Raw genomic sequence first — 23,583 nt, 5'->3', positions numbered from 1 at the left:
AGCAGAGCGAGCCTGGGAACAAATTAATCACATATTGTCAACGCAAAGTTGCATCAAATTAACACATCGGATTCCAGCATATTAATGTGAGAATGCTTTCACCTGATTATTACTGCAAACCATTGCCACTCTCTGACTGCAAAGATATAATTAAATTGCTAAATAGAAAGTGCATATAATATCTCTGCATGCATTTAGGATGCATGAGCTGAAAAGATCACATCCCAGTAAGTGACAGTTTCTATTTGTAGGAAAACTTTACTTTTTTTTCCTCTCTCTTATTTACTTGGGAGTACTAGAGGATGAAATTAGAAAAGTTAGTGCTGTTGTTTGCACTCCCTACAACTTGGTGGAACTCAGGCTGGGTTGAAGGGATTGGTTGTGCTGCGTGGGAGGGAGGAATTCTCTTCCCTCTGCTCCCTCTGCTCCCTGCCTTCTGTGGGGCAAGGAGAGGGAGGAGGAGATGCTCCTGAGTTCTGGAAGAATAATATCCAAAAGCAGATGTTGATACCTCGGTAATGGTGCTGTTAGCTGATCTTAGAGAGGCTGCTGGTTGATTGGTTTAAAATAAGGCTGCAGCTGAAATCTGAGATGGGATAGCGCTTAAATTGGGCACAAGTATTGCTCGTGCTGTGTGTGGAGGTGGCTTTGCTCGTGGATTTGTTACTGGAGGAACCTGTCCTGCCATTCACAGAATCACGTAATGACAGAGTTGCTGGGGTTGGAAGGGACCCCTGGAGATCATTCAGTCCGGCCCCCTGCCCAGGCAGGGTCACCCAGAGCAGGGGACACGGGAACACATCCAGGTGGGTTGGGGATGTCTCCAGAGAGGGAGACTCCATAAGGAACTGGCCACCGGTTTGGTGGGAGAGGTGGAAATTCTGCTCCAAGATTTGATTTCACCACTGCTGTGAAGTGAAGCCATCGGCAGTCAGAGGGAGCTGAGAGAGGGGCTGACCCTGCCCACAGCCCCTGGAGGACCTGGAGTGGGACAGCAGCTCTTCCCGAGCAGCCACTTTTTCTTTGAATCTTCCTTTAAAAATAAAAAAGGAAAAGAAAGGCAAACAGCCAGTGCAGTGAAACACGCAGGAAAATTGGTGACGCCTTGAAATTAAAAGCATTTTTTAGGCCATGGCCATTTAAAGCAGCTTAATTAGAATTAAAGAATTTTAAAGAGTTTTTATAATGCACTTGTTAATCTTTTGGCTGAATCATATTGCGTTTTATTCTATCTAATTGATTTTCAGCAATTTAGTAGTGTCATTATCTTTCCCTTAATTACAGATCAAATCAAATGAAAAACGTATTCACAAGTTGAGGTTCTTAACAGCCAAAGAAATATGGAAATGTTTTATTAGCACGTGTTTCTAATGGCTGCTGTTTGCAGAAGAGTTGGATGTGTCCATTTCACAGACGTGCTTGGTGGGAGAAGCATTCCTGAGGGAGAGAAAGTTGGGGTTTTTGATTTCTCATAGGACAGTCTTTTAGGCTATGCCTTTACTTTGACCCTAGTAGTTGAAAAATCATTTTAAAGCATTGATGGTAATTATGGAGAAAGGGCTCACTTACGGGTTTGTTTAAGCACCATGAAATCACTAATCAAAGAGTTCTTGTTTTGTAGTTAAATATTATGTGTAAGTGAAGTGGTAATTGGTTTATTCTTGATTCCAGTATGAATTTATATTTCACTAAAATAATTATTTATTTATATAATGTTTCCCACTCGCAATTTGCAAAGGCAATATAATGGTCAGGTTTTTTCCCTGTAAATTCTTTTGTTTTCCTGTCTGAACCAGAGGGAGAAAATTCTCACTATCTTCTTAATAATTGTAGGGCTTGCTTGATTTACTAATAAGAGCGGTTTCTCAGGTCTTTGTGGCGATTGAATTTATGAATTTAGCACACCTCAGCCTGCTATGGGCCTAAATCCTGGGGGAAAAAATGTTGAAAACACTTTATGTCAGGAAGTGTCCTGCATCAAAGTTGCTTGAACAGCCCATCGGTGCATTATCACATATTTTAAGGGCAAAAGCTTCCCAAGGTTGGAGCCTTTAATGGTCCTTTTCGAGGTGCCCCGCGTGCCACGTGGCTGTTGGGGTGGTGGAGGGGAGACCCCTCCTTGAACTGGTTCTGTGTGCTGGGAGCACTGGTGTGCCAGCAGCTGCCAGGAGGGAGTGCAGTGCCGCAGAAGTGTCCGTGGGACACTTGGTATTCTTTATTTTTATTATTTTTTATTTTTTATTTTTTATCAGTCCTGGGCTCCTCCCAGGGCTGTGGCACCTGCCCTGGCACCGTGGGGTGGGCACTTTGTGGCACCCCCGTCCAAGAGTGCAAACTTCTTCCTGAGTGCAAGGAAGCTGGGCTGTCAGGGGGTGGTTTGGGGGCTGATGCTGAGAAAGAAATCGCCTGGTGGAGGAAATCAAATCCCATCTCCATGAGCAGCCTGACTCCACATCACATTGTCTCTCTGATGGTTTTCAAATTGAGGGGCAAAAAGCTGTTGTGATAGTGTCACTAAACACTGCAGAACAAATTTCCATATAAAACCCTTCCCAGGCAGGAAATTCCAGTTAATAATAATTTGGAGAAAAACCTAAAGTAAAACTTGAGCATATTAACTATTAGGAGTTTAATTTGAGCTCTGTGGGGAAATGATGTATCGAGGTAGGTACAGTAAAACTCATGAGATTGCAGGCAGGTTTTACTGATGATTTTCTCTTTCTTTTAAGAATAATTGAGTCATTTTAATGATAAGCCTTGCTTGGCTTCTTTGAATGGACTGCATGTAATTAGTTGTAGCTTCAACTTTGAAATGTTTTGACAGAAAATGCATCATTTAACGGGTGCAATTTTTTTCCAGCATCTGCCTTTAATATTTGTTCATTTTCCGCAACGCGCAACTTCGCTACTCCAGGTCAAATCGCAGACAAGCGGCTGCGTTCCCTTTGTTACCTTGGTTGTTTCCTTCAGGATGAGGGAGAATAATTGCACGGAACATGTTTTGCAAGCAGCTGGAGCCCCGTTCCAGCTGAGTGCAGCACCTGCGGGCCGGCGGCGGGGCCGGCGGCGGGACCGTGCCAGCCCGGGCTGGCGCTGCCGCTGCCCTTCTGCAGCCTCAGCTGCCAGCAGTGCCAGGGAATGCACACTGCCTGGCTTGGGCTAATTAGAGGGATGATTTGTGAAACGCTGGCTATTTATTTAATTAATCACCGGCACGAAGCTATAAAACCCATATTTTAAAAATCCCTGTTAGTTTGCCATGTGGTTAATAGATTGTGGCACATTAAAAAGTGACACGGTGATGTATTAAAAATGTTCCACCTAAGGTTGGCTGATGTCCTCGAGGAACTTGAGCTGTCTGCTTTGTGCAGCAGAAGCAGAGGATTAGAGGCTGATCTGTTCAAGGATTGAATATTTCTGAAAACATTTATCTTTTTTAGAGCATCTGTTCGTTAAAATAGATCGTGGCATGTTCCTTAAAGCACAAATAATGTTTATGGTGTAGTTTTAATTATAAGTTTTGGTTGCATTTTGTTATTACAAAGAATAACTCTATTCCTCAGTATTAAATTGTAATGTTTATTACTAAGTAAAATACATATAATTCTTCCAAAGAGGCTGTTCCTTCTCCTCACTAGAAGGAATTCGATGATGGTTTGGGGTAATGAACGCATTTCTGCTGCAGCTGGAGCAACTCCACGTGGATCAATCTAAACGTGTGGTTTATCCCTCACTAGAGCTGTGGGAGCTGAGCAGCCCCGGGCTGCAGGGCAGGGCGAGCTGGTGCCACACAGCTGGTGGGACATCCCACCCTCTGTGTTTGCTTGGGCACGTGGAGAGGGAGCCGGTGTGGGGCAAAATGCCACACGAGTGTGGCAGGGGAGGGATGGACAGGGCCATTTGTCCTAAAGCTGACACCTACCTGGACATAAACACAGCCTGGGCTGTAACAGGGATGGACCTGGGATTTCTCCCTCCCTCCATGTAGCATTTGTCAGAAAAAAGAAAAAAAGCAGTATTGAGAATTCGTATTAATAGCACTCCAAGTAAACCAGATTTTAATTCGTAGAGAGCTGTATAAATGAATGCGTGTTACCATAATTGAAACATGCTGTTACCAGCATTATGTGTCTTATTCTTTGCTCAGGACTTCCATAATTTTATTGATTGTGGGAGTGAATGCCAGGCAAGGGCAGGCAGTGATTTGGGTGCTTGGTTGTGTGGTTATTTATGAAATCCTGGTTTTGAGGTGCGTGTAAAGGCGTGTTCAGGTGGAAGGAAACTGTCCAGCTCGGAGGTGATGCTTCTCAGCTGTGTGTTGTATAATTAACTGGTACATTAGGAGGGGGCTGGAATAAAACATGAGCATGTTAATGCAGCCTGGAGCTGGGGTTGTAGTGATCATTGCGATGCAGAGGACGCGTTGCTCAGAGCTGCTGCTGCCTCTGCAGCCTGCGAAACATCTGGACCTTTAATTGACAAATCGCGCGGTGCTCTACAGAGCAGGCATGCTAAGTGAAGTCAACAATTTAGAATAAAAAATAATAGTGTGTTATTTACCTTGGAGTTAAATATTCATACTTTGTTATGCTTTGGATAACAGGAAATTACTGGGTTAAATTTTTATGAATAGTGACAGTGCGAATAAGATAAATTAAGTATTTAATGATGTTAATGGAGTTTTACATCGTGATCTGCTAACTCTGCAGCACGAGCTGGGGTGATACGAAGGAGAATCCTCTCCTCAGAAGGGAACAACTTTGAGGCTTCACTGAGAAGCTGCAGAGCTGGCAGGGAGCTGGGGGTGCACCCCGGCCTCGCTGGGGTGTCCTCCACACGTGGTTTGAGAATTACAGCAGGAACCAAGTGCCCAAAGTAATGAAACACTCCAGTGCTGGTGTAACCACCTGATGAAATAAACCCCACTCCCGTTTTGCCATGGTAGGGAATAGCGTGGTGGGTTGGAGAAGGACAGAAAAAATAAAAATATGGTCCCTTATATTGCCAAAAGCATCTGTGCTCTGATCTGCTAGAACTTTTTGTGTGTCGTAAAAGCCGGGTTGTTATATTTCCACTTTCCCCCTTCAAGTATTTTCTGTGTGTCTGTTAAATACACAAGTGAGTAAGTTATGTTGTAGAGGTGATTGCTGGATCACAGCGTGTATTCAACACCCTGTCACCCAAACCAAAAAACATTTAAAAGTGAGAAGACATTTTGCATTTGGGAAGGGAGAAGCATTTGTTTCCATTTTGTGCAGTGTTTAGCGTTGTTTGCTGGGAGGTGAGTCAATGACTTGAATTAATTGTAATTACTGAAGAGACATATACTGATTGAGCAAATAAAGTAGTAAGCTCATTCGTGCCAAGGCCATCTAATTAAATGCTAACTTTGGGTAAGCTAGATGTGCATGAAAGATTAATTTTAAGAGGTTTTTATGACTCCCACTAAATAATGATTCAGTAAAATCTTTGCATTATATCATTAGAACATCTAATCTTAAAGTGATATAACATTTAGTCACAGAACTCCATTGTGCAGGAAGAGGCAGTAAATTGTCAGTGTTGAAAATCAATCACTTTCCTCTTGGAAATGTTTATGGACTTTGTTTTAATTTTGTGCCATGGTGTGCAGCGAAGCAAAGCGGGAGTGAGAAGGGCGTGGAGTACCTGGCTCTCCCTGTTTTGCAGGTGCTGCAGCACCTTTAGGGCTGAGCTGTCCTGGGGTGGACGAGCTCTCCCCAGTGTCCTGTGTCAGCTGAAGGATCAGTGGCCACGTGTGACCTACTGAAGGTACACATCATCTGCTTTGGAGGGAGAGGTGTATCCCCCCGTGGACTTCGATTAAAATTTGATTTTAAATCTCAGAAAGACATCTTACATTGGAAAAACTGATAGATTTTAATTTTTTTTTTAATTTGACATACTGTAGGAGAGCGCCGTTAATAAAAATACTAGGAAAATTTTCCATGATTTATTGTACATTTTCAGTGTATCCAGTTACTCCTCACTTTCTTAAAGGATTGGTGGGATATAACATTTCTAACAATAAAAGCTTAATGGAATCAGATTTGTGATTTCCTAGAAAATTAACGAGATATTTTGTCAATTTTATTCCAGACTTCATTTGTCAGAATATACAGTGTCCAGTGACAAGCTAAAAGAATTTTTTGACAAATTAACTGTGCCACAGGTGACAGATCAGGAAAATGTTAATTTAACAGCCCCTTTATGCTTCCCAGATTTATTGGAGGCTATTAAGGAAACTCCAAATGGTAAGGCCCCTGGCCCTGAATAGATTTTCCATTGAATTTTATCCAGGATCTATTAATAAAGTTTGATGCTGCCTCTTTGAATATCGGTAATTGTCCTTTATCTTCTGGATTTCCTCGGCATTTCCACTTGGAATACAGTTTTGGGTTGGGAGCAAGAAGTAACTGTGGTCCCAGTAATGCCTGTGGTCTGGTTCTGGGTGATTCCTCCTGGAGAGGAGCCTCCAGGTCTGTGAGAAGCCAGGAGCTGTCACCGGTGTCGCAGGCTGGGGCTGACCCCTGGCCGCAGACTGGTCGCTGTGTCCCTGTGCCCAGCCCCACCACGCCCAGCCCTGCCCCGTGGGCTCTGAGCTGAGCAGTAATTGACCTCTCAGGGACTTCCCGCGCAATTAATACTTTGCAGGGTGGGCTGAGGGTATGGATTCGCTCTGTCCCACGGACAGGGACCTGATGGGTTGGATTTATAATGTGGTTCTGAGCAAATACCACCAATTTGCAATAACCACAGTGGAGCTTTCCTCCAGACCCCCTTGACATGGGTCTGATCAGTCTCAGCCCTGGCCCACGGGTTTATACAAACATTTCCTGCCCAATGTCACAATGGACGGTCTCTTTGCTGCTAGAAAATCTTATTGGCTTCAGGTTTCAGCCTCTCTAATACCTCATGGCCATCAGCTTTACAGAGCTTTAATTGATAAAACTGTGTCTCTGACTTTTTAAAAGATCTTGAGTACAACAGCAGTGCTTTGAGCCATTTCCCAGTCCTGCTGTTGTGGGGATTGCTCCCCTTGCTCACAGAGCAGGTGGGACCCTCAGAGGCCTGTGAGTTTTACCTGGTTTAAGTCACCTGGCGTTTTAGTGCTCACGTAAAGTGTTTGTGAGTAGGAGAACAGGATGGCTGTAGTGGAGGGAGTTTGGACAAGAAAGATAGTAAAAGTAGGCTGGAGGAGGTAGAGGAGATTTGGAGATGGGGAAGAACAAAGATTTAGATAAAAAACCAGCAGACACCAAGTAAGTCACGGAGTGGGGCAAGGCAGAGCCCCAGGAGTGTGACTGTCAGGTTTGTGATAGCTGGAGCCCAGGGTCCCTGAATGGGGTGATTTTATAAATTCCTGGGTTTGGGTCATGAGTTCACACTGTTCATGCAGTGGCTGATGGATAATCCGGTCTCCTGGGTTATTAGTCCCAGCTCCTGGCTCGTTTGTCCCTTCCCTGGCTTGGTGCTGGGTGTATCAATTGTAGCCTTGGCATCCACTCCCACATCTGCCTGTCCATTTTTCTTGGCTTTTCCATTATCAGGACCCAGCATCACTTACGGTTCTGCCCTCCGTGGATTTATATATGTAACTGACTCAGTGTGCCAAGGAGCCACATTAATTTCCTGGTAACTGCTGTTTTCTCCTTCTCTTGCCAAAGCAGCCTCAGCTCTGGGGTGGCTCTGGCCACCACCACAACGTCACCGACTCCCTCGGCCTCATGTGCCCTGGGTGTCTGCACCTGGGCACAGACAGGTGATTTGTCACCCAGTGCCCGGTCATTTCCCTTTAAAGATAAGTTGTGGAAGTAGAAAAGCAAAGAGATGGTGAGAAAGAAACCCACCCTCGTGATTTTTACCAGCTATAGCTCTGTTGTGTCCGTGATTTCGTGAGGTTGTGGGTGGTGCCTCAGAGGGTCCCAGGCGCATGAGCTCAAGCAAAGGTTGTTCAGGTTTATCCAAAGAAAGTCAAGGAATGTCCCATGTTCTGTTGCAAACCTAATCCTTATATAAATGAGCAAACCCCGTTTCTTCTTACCCTAAAAATACGGGAAGAGGAGCTATCTGTTCTATAAAAATGCTTTCTTAAAAAACAAATTTATTATGTTGGGATGGATTTTAATAATACTTTTAGCTATGCCAGTATGAATAACTTTAATCTTTAAATTCCTATTACTTCTCTAATTTATAATCACACTGAAGGATCAAATGGTTTTTAACAATATATTGAAATTAGCACATGGCATTTAACTCCCTGTTTTATGCTCTCATTATAGATTTATAGCACTGAATCCTTTTATTCTGTTACTTAGAATTCCAAGTGATTAATTTAAGAAACCCTTTCTCTTCTCAAGGCCCTTGTAGTATGGAGAGAGATGAAGATACAGAGTTGAGTGCTTTGGAAGAAGGCATCAGGGTGTGCAATCTTTTGTTTGTTTAAAAGATTTCTGGGTGAAAGCTGCAGTCCTACCTGCGGTGGATAAAACATTCTTTTCTTGTAATTCAAACTTGTTCTTCTCTTGGCAAGCCCAGGCCGAGCCTTGGTGAGTGAGTGCCCCGGGGGGCTGGGGGCTCCTCAGGTAGTGGGGAAGACCTGCAGAAGAGAGCAGAAATGCAGGAACAGGCGTAGTGCGCTTTGGAGGTCTTAGGCTGGTTTGTCGAGTCCCTCTTCCTCCCCATCCCACACATAATTCAGTGGTTTGGATTCTGCAGGAGCATGGGATCCTGCAGCAAAGTTCAGGCTCTTTATGGAAATCTGTGAAACCATGTCCAGACATTTCACATCCTTTTTACAGATCAACAGCAGGGAAAGCACTGGAATTTGAATGTTCAATCTTCTCCCGATTTTAAGCCATAGCAGCGCATTTTAGTTCTCCTGCTGAACAGACCTCCATCCGCCCGGATTTTCTATAAACCCTGTCACACTCTTTTATACATCCTGATGGAATCTGTTTCCTCCACAGGGCCACGTTGGTACAACGGCAACCAAAAAAATTGATGTCTACCTCCCACTGCACACAAGCCAAGACAAGCTGCAGCCCATGACCGTGGTGACCATCGCCAACGCCAAGGTGCACGACCTGATCGGGCTCATCTGCTGGCAATATACAAGTGAGGGACGGGAACCCAAGCTGAAGTAATGCTCTTTCTTTACTACCTCTTGACCTCTCAATTTCTCCTCTGCAGCCTTTTTTGCGTACTGAAACAGATTTCTGTGTCAGTGTTTGGATATATGAATCCGAGCACCTTGACATTTGTCAGTATTTCCCTCCGAGCAGCACAGGGGCTCCTCCAGCCATTTCTCTTTCAATTAACTGCAGTGTGCTGGGAAATGATCAACGGGAAGGCTTGGATCTGTAAATGAATCATCATTTCAAAGCTATGTAAAAATAACGCAAACTTTATCTCCTTTGGTGTCACAGAGGCATTTGTTATTTCATGCCCCATCTATTTGTTGGTAGTGTTCTTGATGGCTGAGATCACAGGATGTCAGATGAAGTCCAGACCTCCTCTAAGTCCCTTTGCTATGCTGGAACACTGGTGGTGTTTAGTAAGAGCTGTTCCTTTTTCCTAGCAGATGATATGAGATGCACAAAAGGTTCTTCAGAACAGCTCACCTGAGCAGCTTTCGTTTTAGAACAGTTGTGTAAAATCCTTCTGGTTTTGCTGGGCCATAGAGCATAAAGTAAGAACTTAAGGTGGTTTATTACACAGTTGTCAGTAGCAGTTACTGGCAGGGATGTCCCTGGTGCAAAGGAGGTTGATAGCTTTGTTTGGGTTTTTTTCTATATGAGCCAAATTTCACTTTTTTATTGTTCCTGGAATACTAAATAAATAGGGTGGGAGTTTTTTTGATCCTGAATTTTGCAGCTCAGTCTTTCAGCGTTTTCCAGGAGCCCTGGAGGGCTCAGCAGTCTTAGCTGCTGTTGTAGCACAACTGGGGGGAAAATGGAAGTGAGGTCACTTGAGTTCCCGTGTTTGGATTTGCTGATTTCTGTTCCATAGACAGGGCACACAGGAGAGCAGCTCCTCTTGAAAACACTTCCATGGATGTTCTTTCTTTGGATATAGGCTTTCCCTTAGCTCTTCTCAACAGACAGAGATGTTTCTGAGAGTAAACACTTGGGTTTGATTTGTCCTTTCTTTGTTCTGGAGAAGAAATATAAAATCATTCACAGGTGGTGCCATTTCATTTGCTGTTACTAATTTCTGTTCATTATATCACAAGCTCAGAGAATTGTCCTTTGTGTATGATTAGGTTCTTTTTTAACAAGTAAGACACCACTGATGTCAGTCTTTGGGCACACACATATTTTTCAGGAGCACAGCAGACCTCAAATGGAACAGCACCCGTGAGTGGAGTGTTCCATGAACCATCACTGCCCACAGCAAAAGGCAACCGTGGGAAGAAATGAATTTCACTGTCTGCCTTGAAGGATAAGATGTTATGATGTGTCAAAAAGTGCTCATGAGCAAGGAGGCTGTCCAGTGTAATCAAATCTCAGGGCAGAAAGAATAAAATAAATAATGGAGGCGCGAGTTCCCGAGAGCGCATGTTAGACACAGCTGAGAATCTGGGGACAAAGGCTCAGATTAAGGGCAGAGCCTTGAGTTTCCAAGAAGTTCATTTTCTTGTGGCTTCTCAATTATTTCTCATGTCTCCATCCTCTTTTTTAATTTGGCACTGCAGACTGCCGGTCCTGGAGCAAGGATTGATTTAACTGTAAACTAATTCTCATATTTCCAAGCAGGGAAGGAGCTCGTGTAGGGTGCCCATTCTACACTGGCCGTTTGTTCCTGGTTCAGTCAGGTGGGAGTGTAAAGAGGCAAAATGGGGATCACTGTGACACTGCACTAAAATACATCTACAGAATGCCCCAGATGGGTATACAAGGCATGCAGAGTGACAACAATACCTGCTAGTGACACTGTGAGAATAATGAGGAGATTTTAGACTTTATAATTAGGAGAAACAACCCCTTCTGTCTTTAGGAAAAGAATATATTACTGCCTAATTCCTTTCCCTAAAAGATAGGTGTAAGACTCTGAAGTGAATGAGTACTAGTTGACAGCTTTGAGAACATTCTGTATTCAATTAGGCTGCTTTTTTTATTATAATTGTATTGTATTTGTCTCTATTCAGTCTCTTGGTTCGAGGAACCACTGACAGTGTCAGCAGCCCTGTCCCTGGCCTCTTACACAAGAACTTGGGTTGTAACCCAGCAGACCATTCTCTTGCCAACCCCTGACAGATGTGCTGGAATGATTCCACCTGCGAAAAACAAACAAAATCCCTTTCTAGGAAGAAATTAATAGTGGGATGCACAATTCAAATACATTTGCTATTTTTAGAAGTGAGGAATGCTGTTACATCTCTCAGTTTTTCTGCTGAACTTGTAAGTTCCTGGCTTGAATCTCACTCAGCCTGGTGGAGCTTCAAAGTGCAGAACAGTTTTACTCACTGGACTTTTTTTTTTTTTTTTAACACATTGTGGCTAAATCTGTGTTAGTGTTCAGGAACCCAGTCCATGATTGAAGGCATTTGTAACCCCTTTGTTCTGTGGGATTTAACCAGCTCTGTGTATTTTCCCTGGGTTTGGTGTTGGTGGCACTGGGATGGCTTTGAGGCCATGCTGGGTGTGTCCTGCTGCTCCATATCTCTGTGTTCCTCCAGCTTTAATGGGAGTGATGCAAATGCATCAGGCTCCAAACGAAAATGCTCCCTCTGTTTAGGCAGAGCTGTGAGTGCACACCAGGCTGCCGCAGGAACAGGCTGGAGAGCCAGCAGGGCAAGCCTGGGGTGACAGGTCACTCTGGGAGTGTCACAGCCTGGGGGGACTGCCGGTGATCTCCAGTGGCACCAGTGCATGCAGGGCTTGGTCGGTAATCCCCCAGCAGGGGAAGGATGTGGAGCTGCTGGAGCAGGTCCGGAGGCTCTGTCCCCTCTGCTGTGGGGACAGGCTGGCAGAGCTGGCATTAGAGCCCCTGCCAGGGCCTGGAGGGGCTCCAGGAGAGCTGCAGAGGGACTGGGGACAAGGCCTGCAGGGACAGGACACGGGGAATGGCTTCCCTCTGCCAGAGGGCAGGGATGGATGGCATTTTGGGAAGGAACTGTTCCCTGGGAGCTTGGTGAAGCTCTGGGTGCCCAGAGAAGATGTGGCTGCCCCTTCCCTGGAAGGGTTCAAGGCCAGAAAGTTTCTTTACAAGTATTTGCAGAATTTTCAAAATTCAGAGTGGTGAATGTTGCTGAATTACCTTTTGGTTAGCAAATTTGCAGCTTACACTAAGAGCAATGCATCATTATTCCCTGTTTTCTATAATAAATGTCTTAGTCATGACAAGATGCCTATAGATCACCTGGACTAAGCACTCTCAATAAAGCACACTTGCAACCAAAGGTTTGTGAATTAATTGAGAAAACTGCAAATCAGGTAGTCAGTGAAATAATTCATTGTCACATCCAATCAATAAACTTTGTAAATCAACTCATTTAATTCAAAAAATGATCTATATAGATCAAGCGACCAATTAAACAATTAGCATACACTTTACAATTAATTAATTTAAGCATCAATCATGCAATTAAAACTCCAAATTTAAACTGCAGAGTTTAGAAACATGCTGCCACGTGCACCTCCAGCTTTGCTGCATGGCTGGGGAAAGGCCTGAGTGCTGGCAGGTTTACAGTCAGAAGGAATACTTATTTTCAGGTCAATAATTTAAACTGAAGTAAAAGTTGAAATAGATTTCAATGCCAGGAAATTATGATTAATACCTGTTCGGTAGCTATAAATAGTTGTTTCCCTCTGGGCTTTCATCTGTGGAAAGAAAGAGGCTCAGCTCTTTATTTCTTTCACATTGTATCTGTTTCAACTTTCTGCATTAGTTCTGCTTGTTGGTGTTTATTAATTTGTAACTGCTTTTAGTGGCTGAATTTAGGTATTTAGTAAAGGTAAGTTTTCTGCTAATCATTGCTACTGTGTTGGACAGATTTTTTACTTTCCCCGTAGTTCATAACTCCGCTTTCCTGCCCGAGAGCACTCTCTGCTTTTCCAGCCTGCAGACACTAAACTTCCACAGTTGTTTGATCTGTGAAAGTTCGCAGACTCTGCTTGTTTGCCTTTAGCTCTGAAGTGTAGTCATCGTACAAATAAACAAATTTTCAGAGATGGAGAAATATTACTTCCTGCTCTATGAAATCATGAAACCTTTCTAGATTTTAGGGTATTTTAATCATTGTCAGGTTTTGCTCGTAGAGCAGTTGAGGACGAAGAGTGCTTTGCTGTGAGATCTGGGGTTTTTCTGTCACCACAGGGTCGGGGCAGCGAGATCCACTGGGACCTTTGGGGACATGTTTGTGTGGGTGTCACCGGTGGCTTTTCAGAGGCTGCTGCCTGCGGTGGTTCTGGCGCTGCTCCCGTGGCCGTGCTGACCGCAGGCGCTCTCTGTTGCAGTGACAACGTCAGCGCCTACTGCCTGCACATCGCCGAGGACGACGGCGAGGTCGACACCGACTTCCCACCCCTGGACTCCAACGAGCCCATCCACAAGTTTGGCTTCAGCACCCTGGCCCTGGTGGAGAAGTACTCGTCCCCGGGGCTGGCGGCCAAGCAGTCGCTCTTCGTGCGCATGTGAGTACAGCCTGGCCTGGGCGCGGCTCCGGGGCCAGGCCACCCCTGCCCTCCTCCTCCTCCTCCTCCTCTGCTGCCCTTCACCTGACCTCGGCAAAATTTGGGGGCCGCACGTGTTGGTGGTGCTCTGCAGTGAAGGAAGTGATTTTATAGACAAATAGCTGCAGTGTGGGTTAATAACAGTGCCGTGGTTGGGAAGAGAAATGAGCAGTGACCAAGCAGAGCAGGTGGAACAGGACTGGGCTTTCCCCTCCCAAGTCCAGAAGAGTTTCGATGAGGGACGTCCCATCCACCCCTGAGACCTGAGCTTCTAGATCAAGAAGAATTTGCTAGGTCCTTATCAGTGAAGTAGGGATATATACTGTGCTTAATCACTTTTATTTTTCTTTACTTGTGAATGAAAAATCTCTTAAACCATCAGAAGGCCTTAATTACTGGAACAAAATGCCAGGAGCATAAGCCACTTCTTACTTGGGAAAAATATTTCATGTTTGGAGCTCTTGAAATGAAAATGCTAATAGGGTTTTCCTGGTTATTGGACATGACTTACATTTCTTAACACTACAGCTGCTTCTAGTTCTGAATAATCAGGCATTTTTTTAAAAATCTGGCTTATTTAATTAGTTTTTATATTCTTTATTGTGTACTGTACTTCTTAGTGACGTTCCAAAGCATCCTACTGAAAGCCGTCGTCAGAAATCCCACATGTATTCCCAAAGGCCACATTCACTTTGTTCCACTGCATTAGGGCACCGGGAAATAAAATATTCCGGCCCCGGTGTTCACAACTGAGTTATTCAAGGCCGAGATGCTGGGCTGTGCTGCACTGAGGCCGTGGTGAGGACGGGGAGGTCATTGTCAATAGACGACTCTAAATTGTTGCTGATTTCTCACCTGGAAAGTGTCCCCTTTCCCCGCTGTCCCCTCGCCGTGAGCTGGGTCAGTTGTCACTGCAGGGGCCAGGTGTGGGTCAGGGTTTGGATGCTGGCTCAGAGGGGCTGGCACTGCCCCTCCTGTGGGAGCCCGGAGACCTCGGGGGTCCCGGCCTGGCCAGCAGAGCTCTGCCTGGAGCTGGGAGCAGGATTAGGGTCCAGCTGCAGGTCCTGCCGAAAAATGCACAATCTTTTGGTTTGCCGTCATTTGTGCTGATGTGAGGAGCTTCCTTCTAGCTTGGGAGGTGCTGCTGAGGAGAAATAGGACAGCTGCATCAAAAGCAGTGCTCTTCTGAAAGGGTCAGTTGTGTTCCAGTGTCCACATTTTGATTTTAAATGGCTTGTGATTGCTGTGTAAATAGTTAGGTTTAAATGAGAATTTTTAATGTGCCCCCTAGGATAAAGAATTACCTGATCATCACTCGATCAAAAGGTTGTTACCTCTGTGAGTTTAAATGTGCGTGCTGTCTTATTTTTGTAGGGATTTGTTGTAAATTCTGTGTTTTCTTCCTCCCCTGTCACCCCACCGGGTGCATGTAATTGTGGTTTTATATTTTGCATCTTTTTTTTTTCTTTTTTTTTTTTTTTCCTCCTCCTCGTGCTGAAGTATCTCAGCTGCTGTCATGTCAGCCTTGTGACTTGTAATGTTTATTAATATTGAATCACTGTTGAAAAATGTTGCTGCTTGTGAGGAGCTCTGTGCTGGATGCTCGCTCAGCCGCTGTGCCGAGCGCGGAGCCCCGCCAGGGACCCGCTTCAGCGGGACATGTTTGAGCAGAAACAGTTTGCAGAACTTTATACACTTCAGCTCCTGCCAAGGCAAACTCTGAGCCACTTGAGTTAGTTATAAATACCCAGAGGTGGTGGCTGGAAGTAGCCCGCAGTGCAGTTTATATTCCGAGCTGGATGTGAATGTCTTTGTGGCTGTACAGAGTAGTAAATAATTGAGTTTGATTAGGGAGAGGGACCTCATTATCCCCCCACCTGTGCCCAGCTGGTAGGGGAGGGTCGAAATGAAGCCATTAGCTGTCGCTCTTACTGGCATCTCAAAGAGCTCAAATACATCTGTGTCTTATTTTCTTTTCTGGCACAATCAGTCGAGCAAGCTAAGCAGGCATGACCGAATTTGGCAAGTTCCAAGGACTCTGGCAAAGTTACACAAGGAGAAGACGGAGGGCAGTCATTCTGGCTGCTCACTGCCCATTAGTCTAGCGAGTTATGTTTTTGGAAGGTGGCTGCTGTGGAAAGCAGAGCTTTGTCCAACATCAGGCATGGCACTCACACACGGCCCCCTCTCCTGTCCAGGGTGTTTGTCAGGAAAAGGCAAACAAAGCGCCACATCCATGGAAATACAGACTTCTTGAGGTGGTGAGGTCATACCTGAAAGGCTTAAAATAAATCTGTAGCATCATGAGGGCTTTTTCCCTTGGAAATTTTATTATTGGAACTTGACACACTCCATCTAATGGTGTTTCGAGGAGCTGTGGCTCAGCTGCCAATTGGCACACAGAGGAAATTTGGCATCCAGTTCCTCTGCTCTGTAGCACTTTTTTTCTGTTTTGATATTGTACTTAAATTGCTTTGACTATTATATACAAATTTTCAAAGCAGCACCTCTGCCATACCCAATAGTTTAAGGTTTGAAAAGCCTTTTAAAACACCAGACTTGCATTGTGCATTTGCAAAGCCCTGAAATGTGTTTGTTCTTGGACTGCAGCAGCACTCCCCAAAAGGCCTGTTCCTGGTTTGTACATGGGGGTGGGTAACCTGCAAAGTGCATTTTAGAATATTCATATAAAATTTAAGACAGCTAATGTGGGTGGAAAATTAAGAACGTGGCTCCCAGGATAGTGGAGAGGGAGGGGTAGGAGGGCATCAGAAGATTTGATGGAGGTCTAAGGACTGCTACAGTGGTGTCAAAATGCAGCCAGTTGAACTCGCCAGTGCACAGAGCTATGCAGGGCCAACCTGAGGTGCACAGAAGCAGGTCATCTGGGCTCAGAATGAAAACTGTGGCTGGCATTAGTTAGTCCAGTTCCCATCACTGTGCACTTTATCTTAAAAATTACCCAGCTTAAGGTAAGCCCATTGCATCAGCTGGGATTTTGAGTCTTAACTCTGACTTTGCGCTGATCAAGTGGAAATTGCCATTAGTCACTCCCAGGCACTTCCAGCCTTGCCAGCTGGTTATGCAGTGAGCTTTAAGTGCTATAAATTCCACTTCTGGAAAATAAATTCCGCTTCTGTGTTTAAAAAAAAAGAAAAAAAAAATTCAAAATTGCTTCAGATTGGAAAGGAGCTTTTCAAAAAGTTCTCATTCAGAACAGAAACCTTTTGTCCTTCCAGTGTAGGTTGTTTGATTTGGTGGCAGGAGGGGGGAGCCAGCCTGCTCCCGTGGCACCTCAGCACCATGAGGAGAGCCCACTGTAGCTTCTGCCTGTGCTGTTGTTTCCCTTTCCCTCTCCTGAACCTTGCCACCCTGGCTCCGGCGCGGCGGCTGTAAAAGAAGATGGAAAGCCAAGTTACTGCAGAATGATCACTATCATTAACATTCACGGGTGGTTCACTTATCATTCCTGACTGCACAGACATGGCAGCCGTTATGAAACGTCCACAGGTGTAGCACGATGATACATATTACATTGTGCCACAATGGATTTATGTATTCTGTAACAAAAGAAAAGTGTAATGAAAAAATACAGAAGGTAATCCTTTATTCCTCCACTGCACAATTTATCAGTAATGCCTGTGGATGATAAGTGCCAGGGATTTCCTTTGCTTGATTTAACCTTGTCACCCAGGTATGTTTTTGCAAAATGACAGAAAATACAAGCTAAGGAATTTCGTTGGCTTCCAATTTGCCAGCAGCAGTTTTAATTGATTGACCGGCATCTGCTTGTCTGTCCTATTTTCAGCGTGTTGACTTAAAATAAAGGTATCACACCTTAGCGGAGTGAGGTGAAACACGTTGTATGCGATTGCAGTTGAGGATGTGCTGAGTGGGGCCAGGCCATGCCCGTGGCCCGTGCAGAGCAAGCTGGGGAGTGGTGAGGTGAGGTGGGTGGGTGTTTCTCCAGCACAGCCTCCTGTGCTGTGCCCACACAAGGCAGGGCTGTGCTGGGTTGGCGGGGTTGCAGAAGATCTGGTGCCCAACAGGGCTCCAGGACACCCTGGCAGCTCCCTCAGTGACAGGACAAGGAGCAATGGCCTGAAACTAGACCACAGGAAGTTCCACCTCAACGTGAGGAGCACCTTCTTGCCATGGAGGGTGGCAGAGCCCAGGGAGGGCCGGAGTCTCCCTCTCTGGAGACATCCCAAAGCCACCTGGACACGTTCCTGTGTCCCCTGCTCTGGGTGACCCTGCCTGGGCCGGGGGTTGGATGGGGTGATCTCCAGAGGTCACTTCCCACCCCAGCTAATCTGTGATTCCATGGGGCTTCTCCTCTGGGCACAGGAAACGTCTTCTGGCTCTCTGGCCTGGCCCCAGGGTGACAGCAGGAGCTCTTTGGTCTGGGCTGAAATCCACCCCCGGCTCAGACGTGGATGTGTGGGGCTGCCGGGTGCTGAAATGTTGTCCTGAGGTTCTGTGGTGCCTTGTGAGCGGGGAGCCAGGGCAGGGAAGGGTCCAGGATGGGGTTTGGCCCCTCTGGCTCTGCTCCAGAGCAAACAGCCAAGAGTTTACAAAGAGGGATGTACTCTGCATTTCACCGCTCCTGCCAAGCACTCACTCACGGTTCACACACTAAATATAGCAAAACACAGAGCCTTTCTTATTTTGCTTTGATCAGTAAAATAAACTTCTAAAGATTGTTCTGGGATGAGATCCAGCTTCTGAGGCAAAGAATGGCCGTGGCTCGGGCAGGGGTTAGTAATGGAGTGTCAGGGAAATCAGTCTGACAGTTCTCAGGCCAGCTGCTCAATGGAAAGAATCGGCCGGGCCGGGATCACAGCAGCCTGTGCTCCTCAGCAGCTGAAGTGTCAGCAACTGAGAGAGAATCTTCCCTTTTTGGGACGTTCCTGATCCATAGGCGTGGGAGCAGCCCTGAGCTGGGGCCGTCTGCCACTGGCCACTCTGTGCCCGTGGGAAGGGGGCTGCCGGCCCTGCTCTGTTTGGGGTGGAAAATGTTGGAAAGCATGTTGTACAAAGCAGGACAATTGCGACTCCGGTTGTTTTGGCATAGCAGGTTTTGGAAGACTTCTGTTGCCTTTGTAATTTCTTTTTTTCCCTGGAGTATTTTAGTTTATTTCCCTGTATTTTGGTTGGTGCTTTGTGGAAAATTCCTGTAGGTATTGTGGGTCATTGTATGAATTACCTGGAGGCGCCAGGTGTTGGCATAGCCTGGTCCGGCGTGGAGGGCTTTTCATGTGGCACTTCAATGAGAAACCTCGTGTTGTTTAAATAAAAGCACAAAGGTAGTTTCCTTCTTGTGATTATAAGTGTAGAACAGGCTTTTCACTTTAAAGGATCCACTGAACCTTGCTCAGCAGGTCAGCTGGGACTGAAGCTGTGAGGCTTTTGGGAAGCGAGGCACTGGCCAGGGCACTGCCGGGCAAAGGGCAGGCGTTGTGTGCTGCTCGTGCAGGTCATGGGGCTCCACTGCAGCTTCAGGGGAAATTCGCTCCTCGCTGAAGTGCTGGGGAAGGTCTCTGCTCATTGCAGGCCTTTGCCAGAGCCTCCGAGCCCTGGGGCTGTTCCCAGGATGGCAGTGTCACCTGCAGACGTGGTGGCACTCCCTCCCTCAGCTCTGCTCCTGCTGCGCTGAACACGCGGCAGAAGCAGAGGGAAAAGCAGATGCATGAGAAGGTTGGGATTATTTGGTTTGAAGACAAGTAAGATAGAGTTATAAATAATAAATGGTCTGGAGAACATAAATTTGGGGCTTTTAGGCAGTTTCATTTTGCCAGGAACAAAGGGAATTGAAAATGAAATTCAGATGAGACCAACGCACAACCGTGGAGAGGGACACGGCCCCTTCCACCAGCGAGGGGGGACGTGTCCTGAGGCCAGGCTTGGCTGCTGGTCCCAGGAGCACGAGTGGCCTGCGGGACGCTGAGCTGTGACCAGCATGTGCCCAGGCAGGGGGCCCTGGGCCCCGTGTCCCGCTGCAGTCAGTGCCCTGAGCACAGCGCTGAGGGTGAGGGCTCCAGCCTGGCTGGCCCAGGGGAGCTGGGGATGCCACAGCTGACATGACCCGAGCTCCAGCCTCTAGTCCCAGCATTTGTGTTTCAAAGTGACACGTAAAATGGGTTTGCTTTTCAGGATGTACTTGTGTTGCTTGGATTGCTTTCGCCTGCCAGTTGCTTTTAAAAATATTCCAGCTGTGATGTTCATATAGAGCTGTACTCCCTGATTAAAATTCCTGGATGCCAGATAGAAGGCTCCTCCTCCTGCCCGAATAGCTTTGCAAACCAGTTTTTTCCATGCGGAGCAATCTCTCCGGAGGGAGCCCTCAGCTCTCGGATTTCCCTGGAACTGTCTGCAGTGACATCTACTGACATGAGCCGAGACTGACTGCGAGGGCTAAGGGGCAAAATTTACTGATATGCTCATTCAGAGTCTCTCCTATTATACTGTCATCCTCTCTGCTTCCCCAGGGGTGCCCCTCTCGGTGCTTGGCAGCACAGTCCCCCCCAGCTGTCCCCATGCTCTTGGCAGTCCTTCCCCCTGTGCGGCCTCTCCCGTGGGCGATGGACACGACGGGGACCCGCTGCCTTGGATCTTTCCGGGAGATTTTGTGCCATTGTGTTCACAAAAATGTGTCCAAAGAAACCCTGTTAGGCTGGAAATAATGCATTGAAATACTACCTCGATAGTGCTGCGAAGCTGCTGTCACTGAGGGGTGTTCTGCCACTTGTCCCCAGTGGTTTGTTACGTGTTGGACACGGGTGAAAACGGCACTGCAAACCTCTTCCCTGCTGTGTGCTGTAAAACACCCCACAGACACGAGCTGAGGAGATGAGGAGCCCCCCAGGTACGCTGGCTCATTGTTCACTTCCAATGCTGAGCACCAAGTGATCAAAAATAACAATAAGTTAGGAAGATCCTTACGTTCCTTGCCTTGACTCTCAATCCATTTGGGCTGGTTTTGTCTCTGCCTTGCTAAGGCAGTTTGCTTGGTTTCTCCTTTTAACTTCCCTTTACAGCCCAACTTCGTTAACCGTGTGCCTAACGAGTGCTTTGCTTGAAGCTAACGAGGGCTGCGGGGAGCTGCCAGTGATGATTGTTTTGTAAAACTGCATGTGCATCTGTCTTGCAGAAATGCTGCTCATGGATTCTCACTTATTCAGGTGGACAGTATGAAGGTCACCATGAAGGATATCTTACAAAAGGCCTTAAAGAGAAGGAAGGGATCACAGAGAGGCTCAGGTGGGTTATTTATCGTATTTTCTAGAGGGCAGGGTGTTTTCTCCATGAGTATATTTTATATCTCTTTTTAACTGTTGTGAACGTTGCTCAGGTTCTGGGGGGTTGTGTCCCAGCCCCACTCACAGTTCTGTGCACAGGTCTGTGTTCTCCGTGCTGGCACAAAGCTGACAGTGCAGGAGCTGCATAATGTTTGCTGCAGAGCAGTATATCCATTCCTGCAAATATTTATTTATGATAACAAAGCCATTTGCATTCAAGACCAGTTCATGGTAATTTGGGATGATGGGTACAAGTACAGCAAGTCCAGGCCATGCTGGAGTTTGTATGTATACTTTTAATTTATGTAAGAAAATTATGCTTAGCGTGATTTTAAATAATTTCAAGGATTCATTGTTAATTGTAGTGAAAAAGAAAAATTTACTTTCTGCAGTGTTATCAAAATAGTTATAGTTAATAGTTGTAGTTAATAGCTGTTACAGTTAAGGCATATGAACACAAAAAGGGAAAATGTACAGTGCTTGTATTTCTATTTTAAACAATGCTTTCCTGGGGGGTAGGTGTGCATTCACATATATGTTAGTGTATATATTTCAGAAGTGTAAGGCTGAGAGATCTTTCCAACAACAAGAAATAATTACTGAGAGAAATTGCACTGAGTCTTGTCACGCAACAAAGGAACTTTAATATAAACCCATCTATATAGTGGGAAAGATAAGGATCTTGTCTTTGTAAATGAATGAAACCTCCTTATACACCCTCAGTTTTAACTATGGGAAAAGAAAATAAACCCTGTTCTCCTTAGAAAAAGTAGTTCAGTGCAGTTTTTAAATGCGTGTATAATCTGTCATGGATTTAATTAGCTATCTTCAGATGAGAGCTGAAGTTTTAATAAAAGTTAGAAGAGATAACACAGTGAAGGACACGGATGAGCTGTCTCAAGGCCATATTCCAAGGGAACGATAAGAGCTGTAAAAAATGGCAGAGAAGAGCAATTGAATGGAGCAATGAAAATCTGATTCTCGTAAAAAAAAAAAGGGGGGGGGGAGAGGGGGGGTTGGTGTGGAGAGGAGCAGTGCCGGGGGGTGGAGAGGAGCCCCGGCAGGCTGCAGCAATTTGGAGGGTGGCCAGGAGCCATCGCTCACCCCGGGCTGCGGCGCCTCCGTCCAGATGTGCCAACGGCAGCCGCGGCCCGTGCCAGCTGACTGCGCCGTGTGATAACCAGCTCTCTGGATGCCCATCACTGGCCGCAGAGATAGAATTAAATGATGATGATCTTCCCACAAGTTGGGAGAGGAAACAATGCATATAAATCTTGATTTCATCTCAGCGTGAGAAGTCTTTATCCATCATCACTCATAATGAACAAGTCGTTAGCGGCGATGAATGGTGTTGGGGTTTTTTTTCAAGCACCTCTTTTGTTCACTTTTTGGGTGACTTTTATTTATTTCCTGGGGTCAGATTTCCTGTCCCTGAAGGGAGGCTGCTAAAGGATTCACTTAGCTCAGTCTTTAAACTGCTTCCCCCCTTCGTGTGACAGATGTTTTATTCTTTGTCCATTTGAAATTTGATTCTGCTTTGACTTTGCTGCTTTTGCTCAGTAGTTTAGAAAGGGAATGGACCTGGCATTTAATCCTTCAGCTAATACATTCACTTCTGCTGCCTTGGCCCTCCTGCTCAGAATCCTTTGCAGGAACAGGGTATATCGGGGTGTATCAGAAATTTTTATTAACGTTAACTTAACCGATCCAAACCTTTCCTTATTCCCATTTACATTCCTCTCCCAAATGTGGAATATCAGGCTTTAGGGCGGTGGGAGGGCTCAGGAACGTCTTGCTGTCATCTTTAAAGCAGCAGCAATTGTAGCTGTGTGCACGGAGGGGACCCTCTGGATCCAGACAGGCTGTGCCAGTCCCCATCTGCCACGGGCTGGGAATGCTGCGAGGGCAGGGAGAGCTCAGGATGCCACCACAGTGGGCACAGAGAGACCGGAGCAGGAGTAGGAAAACATTTTGCCATCATTCCTCACCCCCCACCAGATCCCTCTCACTGGAGGGGATGTGCCTCTGGCTGTCACTGGGAGATGCAGGGATAAATGGAATTGCAGATCAGAGCATTAGCACAGCCCAGGCCTGGGCCAGGGTGCTTCAGGTCATTATTAACCAGTGGATTAGGATGTCAAAGTTCTGAATTAAAGATAAGACATAATTTAGGAGAAGCATTTCTCCTCCTTCAGCAATGTTTCCTTTAAAGCAGATTGGCCTGATTTTTAAAAAGGTGTTACCAAAAATAGACTGAATATGTTTATTTAGAGTTTTTGGAGTAGTTTAATAAAACTGAAATGCCCATGAACTTTTCTGCCTGTCTTCAATGGGCCTCCAGATCAGCCTTTTCAGGACAGATGAATTTATTACATTACAGCTTAGGCTGTTTTCAAGTCCTGGTAGAAGCAGTTGCTTTCCGATCTGTTTTAACCATGACTTACAGGACATTTTTCAGACTGGTCCTAAATTGGTAGGAAAATGCAAACATGGGTTGGCTATTTCGGGCGAGGAAAATTTAAGGAATTCCTGTGGTACAGTTGGGAAGGGTTTGTTCAGCATGACCAGGGCTAAAACTCTAGACTAGTTTT

At 45.8% G+C, this 23,583-nt stretch overlaps 1 protein-coding gene across 4 annotated transcripts in view; it reads left to right on the top strand.

Moving 5' to 3' along the window:
- Positions 1-23,583, top strand: part of MAPKAP1 (MAPK associated protein 1) — an 83,788-nt gene that overhangs the window by 25,001 nt on the left and 35,204 nt on the right. For all 4 annotated transcript variants that reach the window (XM_066201214.1, XM_066201211.1, XM_066201212.1 and 1 more), the window contains 3 exons: positions 8,988-9,160; positions 13,479-13,655; positions 20,845-20,954. In XM_066201214.1, coding sequence (XP_066057311.1) covers positions 8,988-9,160; positions 13,479-13,655; positions 20,845-20,954 — 460 coding nt within the window. The remainder of the gene's footprint in view (positions 1-8,987; positions 9,161-13,478; positions 13,656-20,844; positions 20,955-23,583) is intronic.

Source organism: Chamaea fasciata, unplaced genomic scaffold (assembly GCF_029207755.1).
Source record: "Chamaea fasciata isolate MVZ Bird 193981 ecotype frontalis unplaced genomic scaffold, bChaFas1.0.hap1 SCAF_20, whole genome shotgun sequence".
NCBI classification, from domain to species: domain Eukaryota; kingdom Metazoa; phylum Chordata; class Aves; order Passeriformes; family Sylviidae; genus Chamaea; species Chamaea fasciata.
Note: the sequence above shows the minus strand (reverse complement) of the source record. Positions and strands in the feature narration are given on the sequence as shown.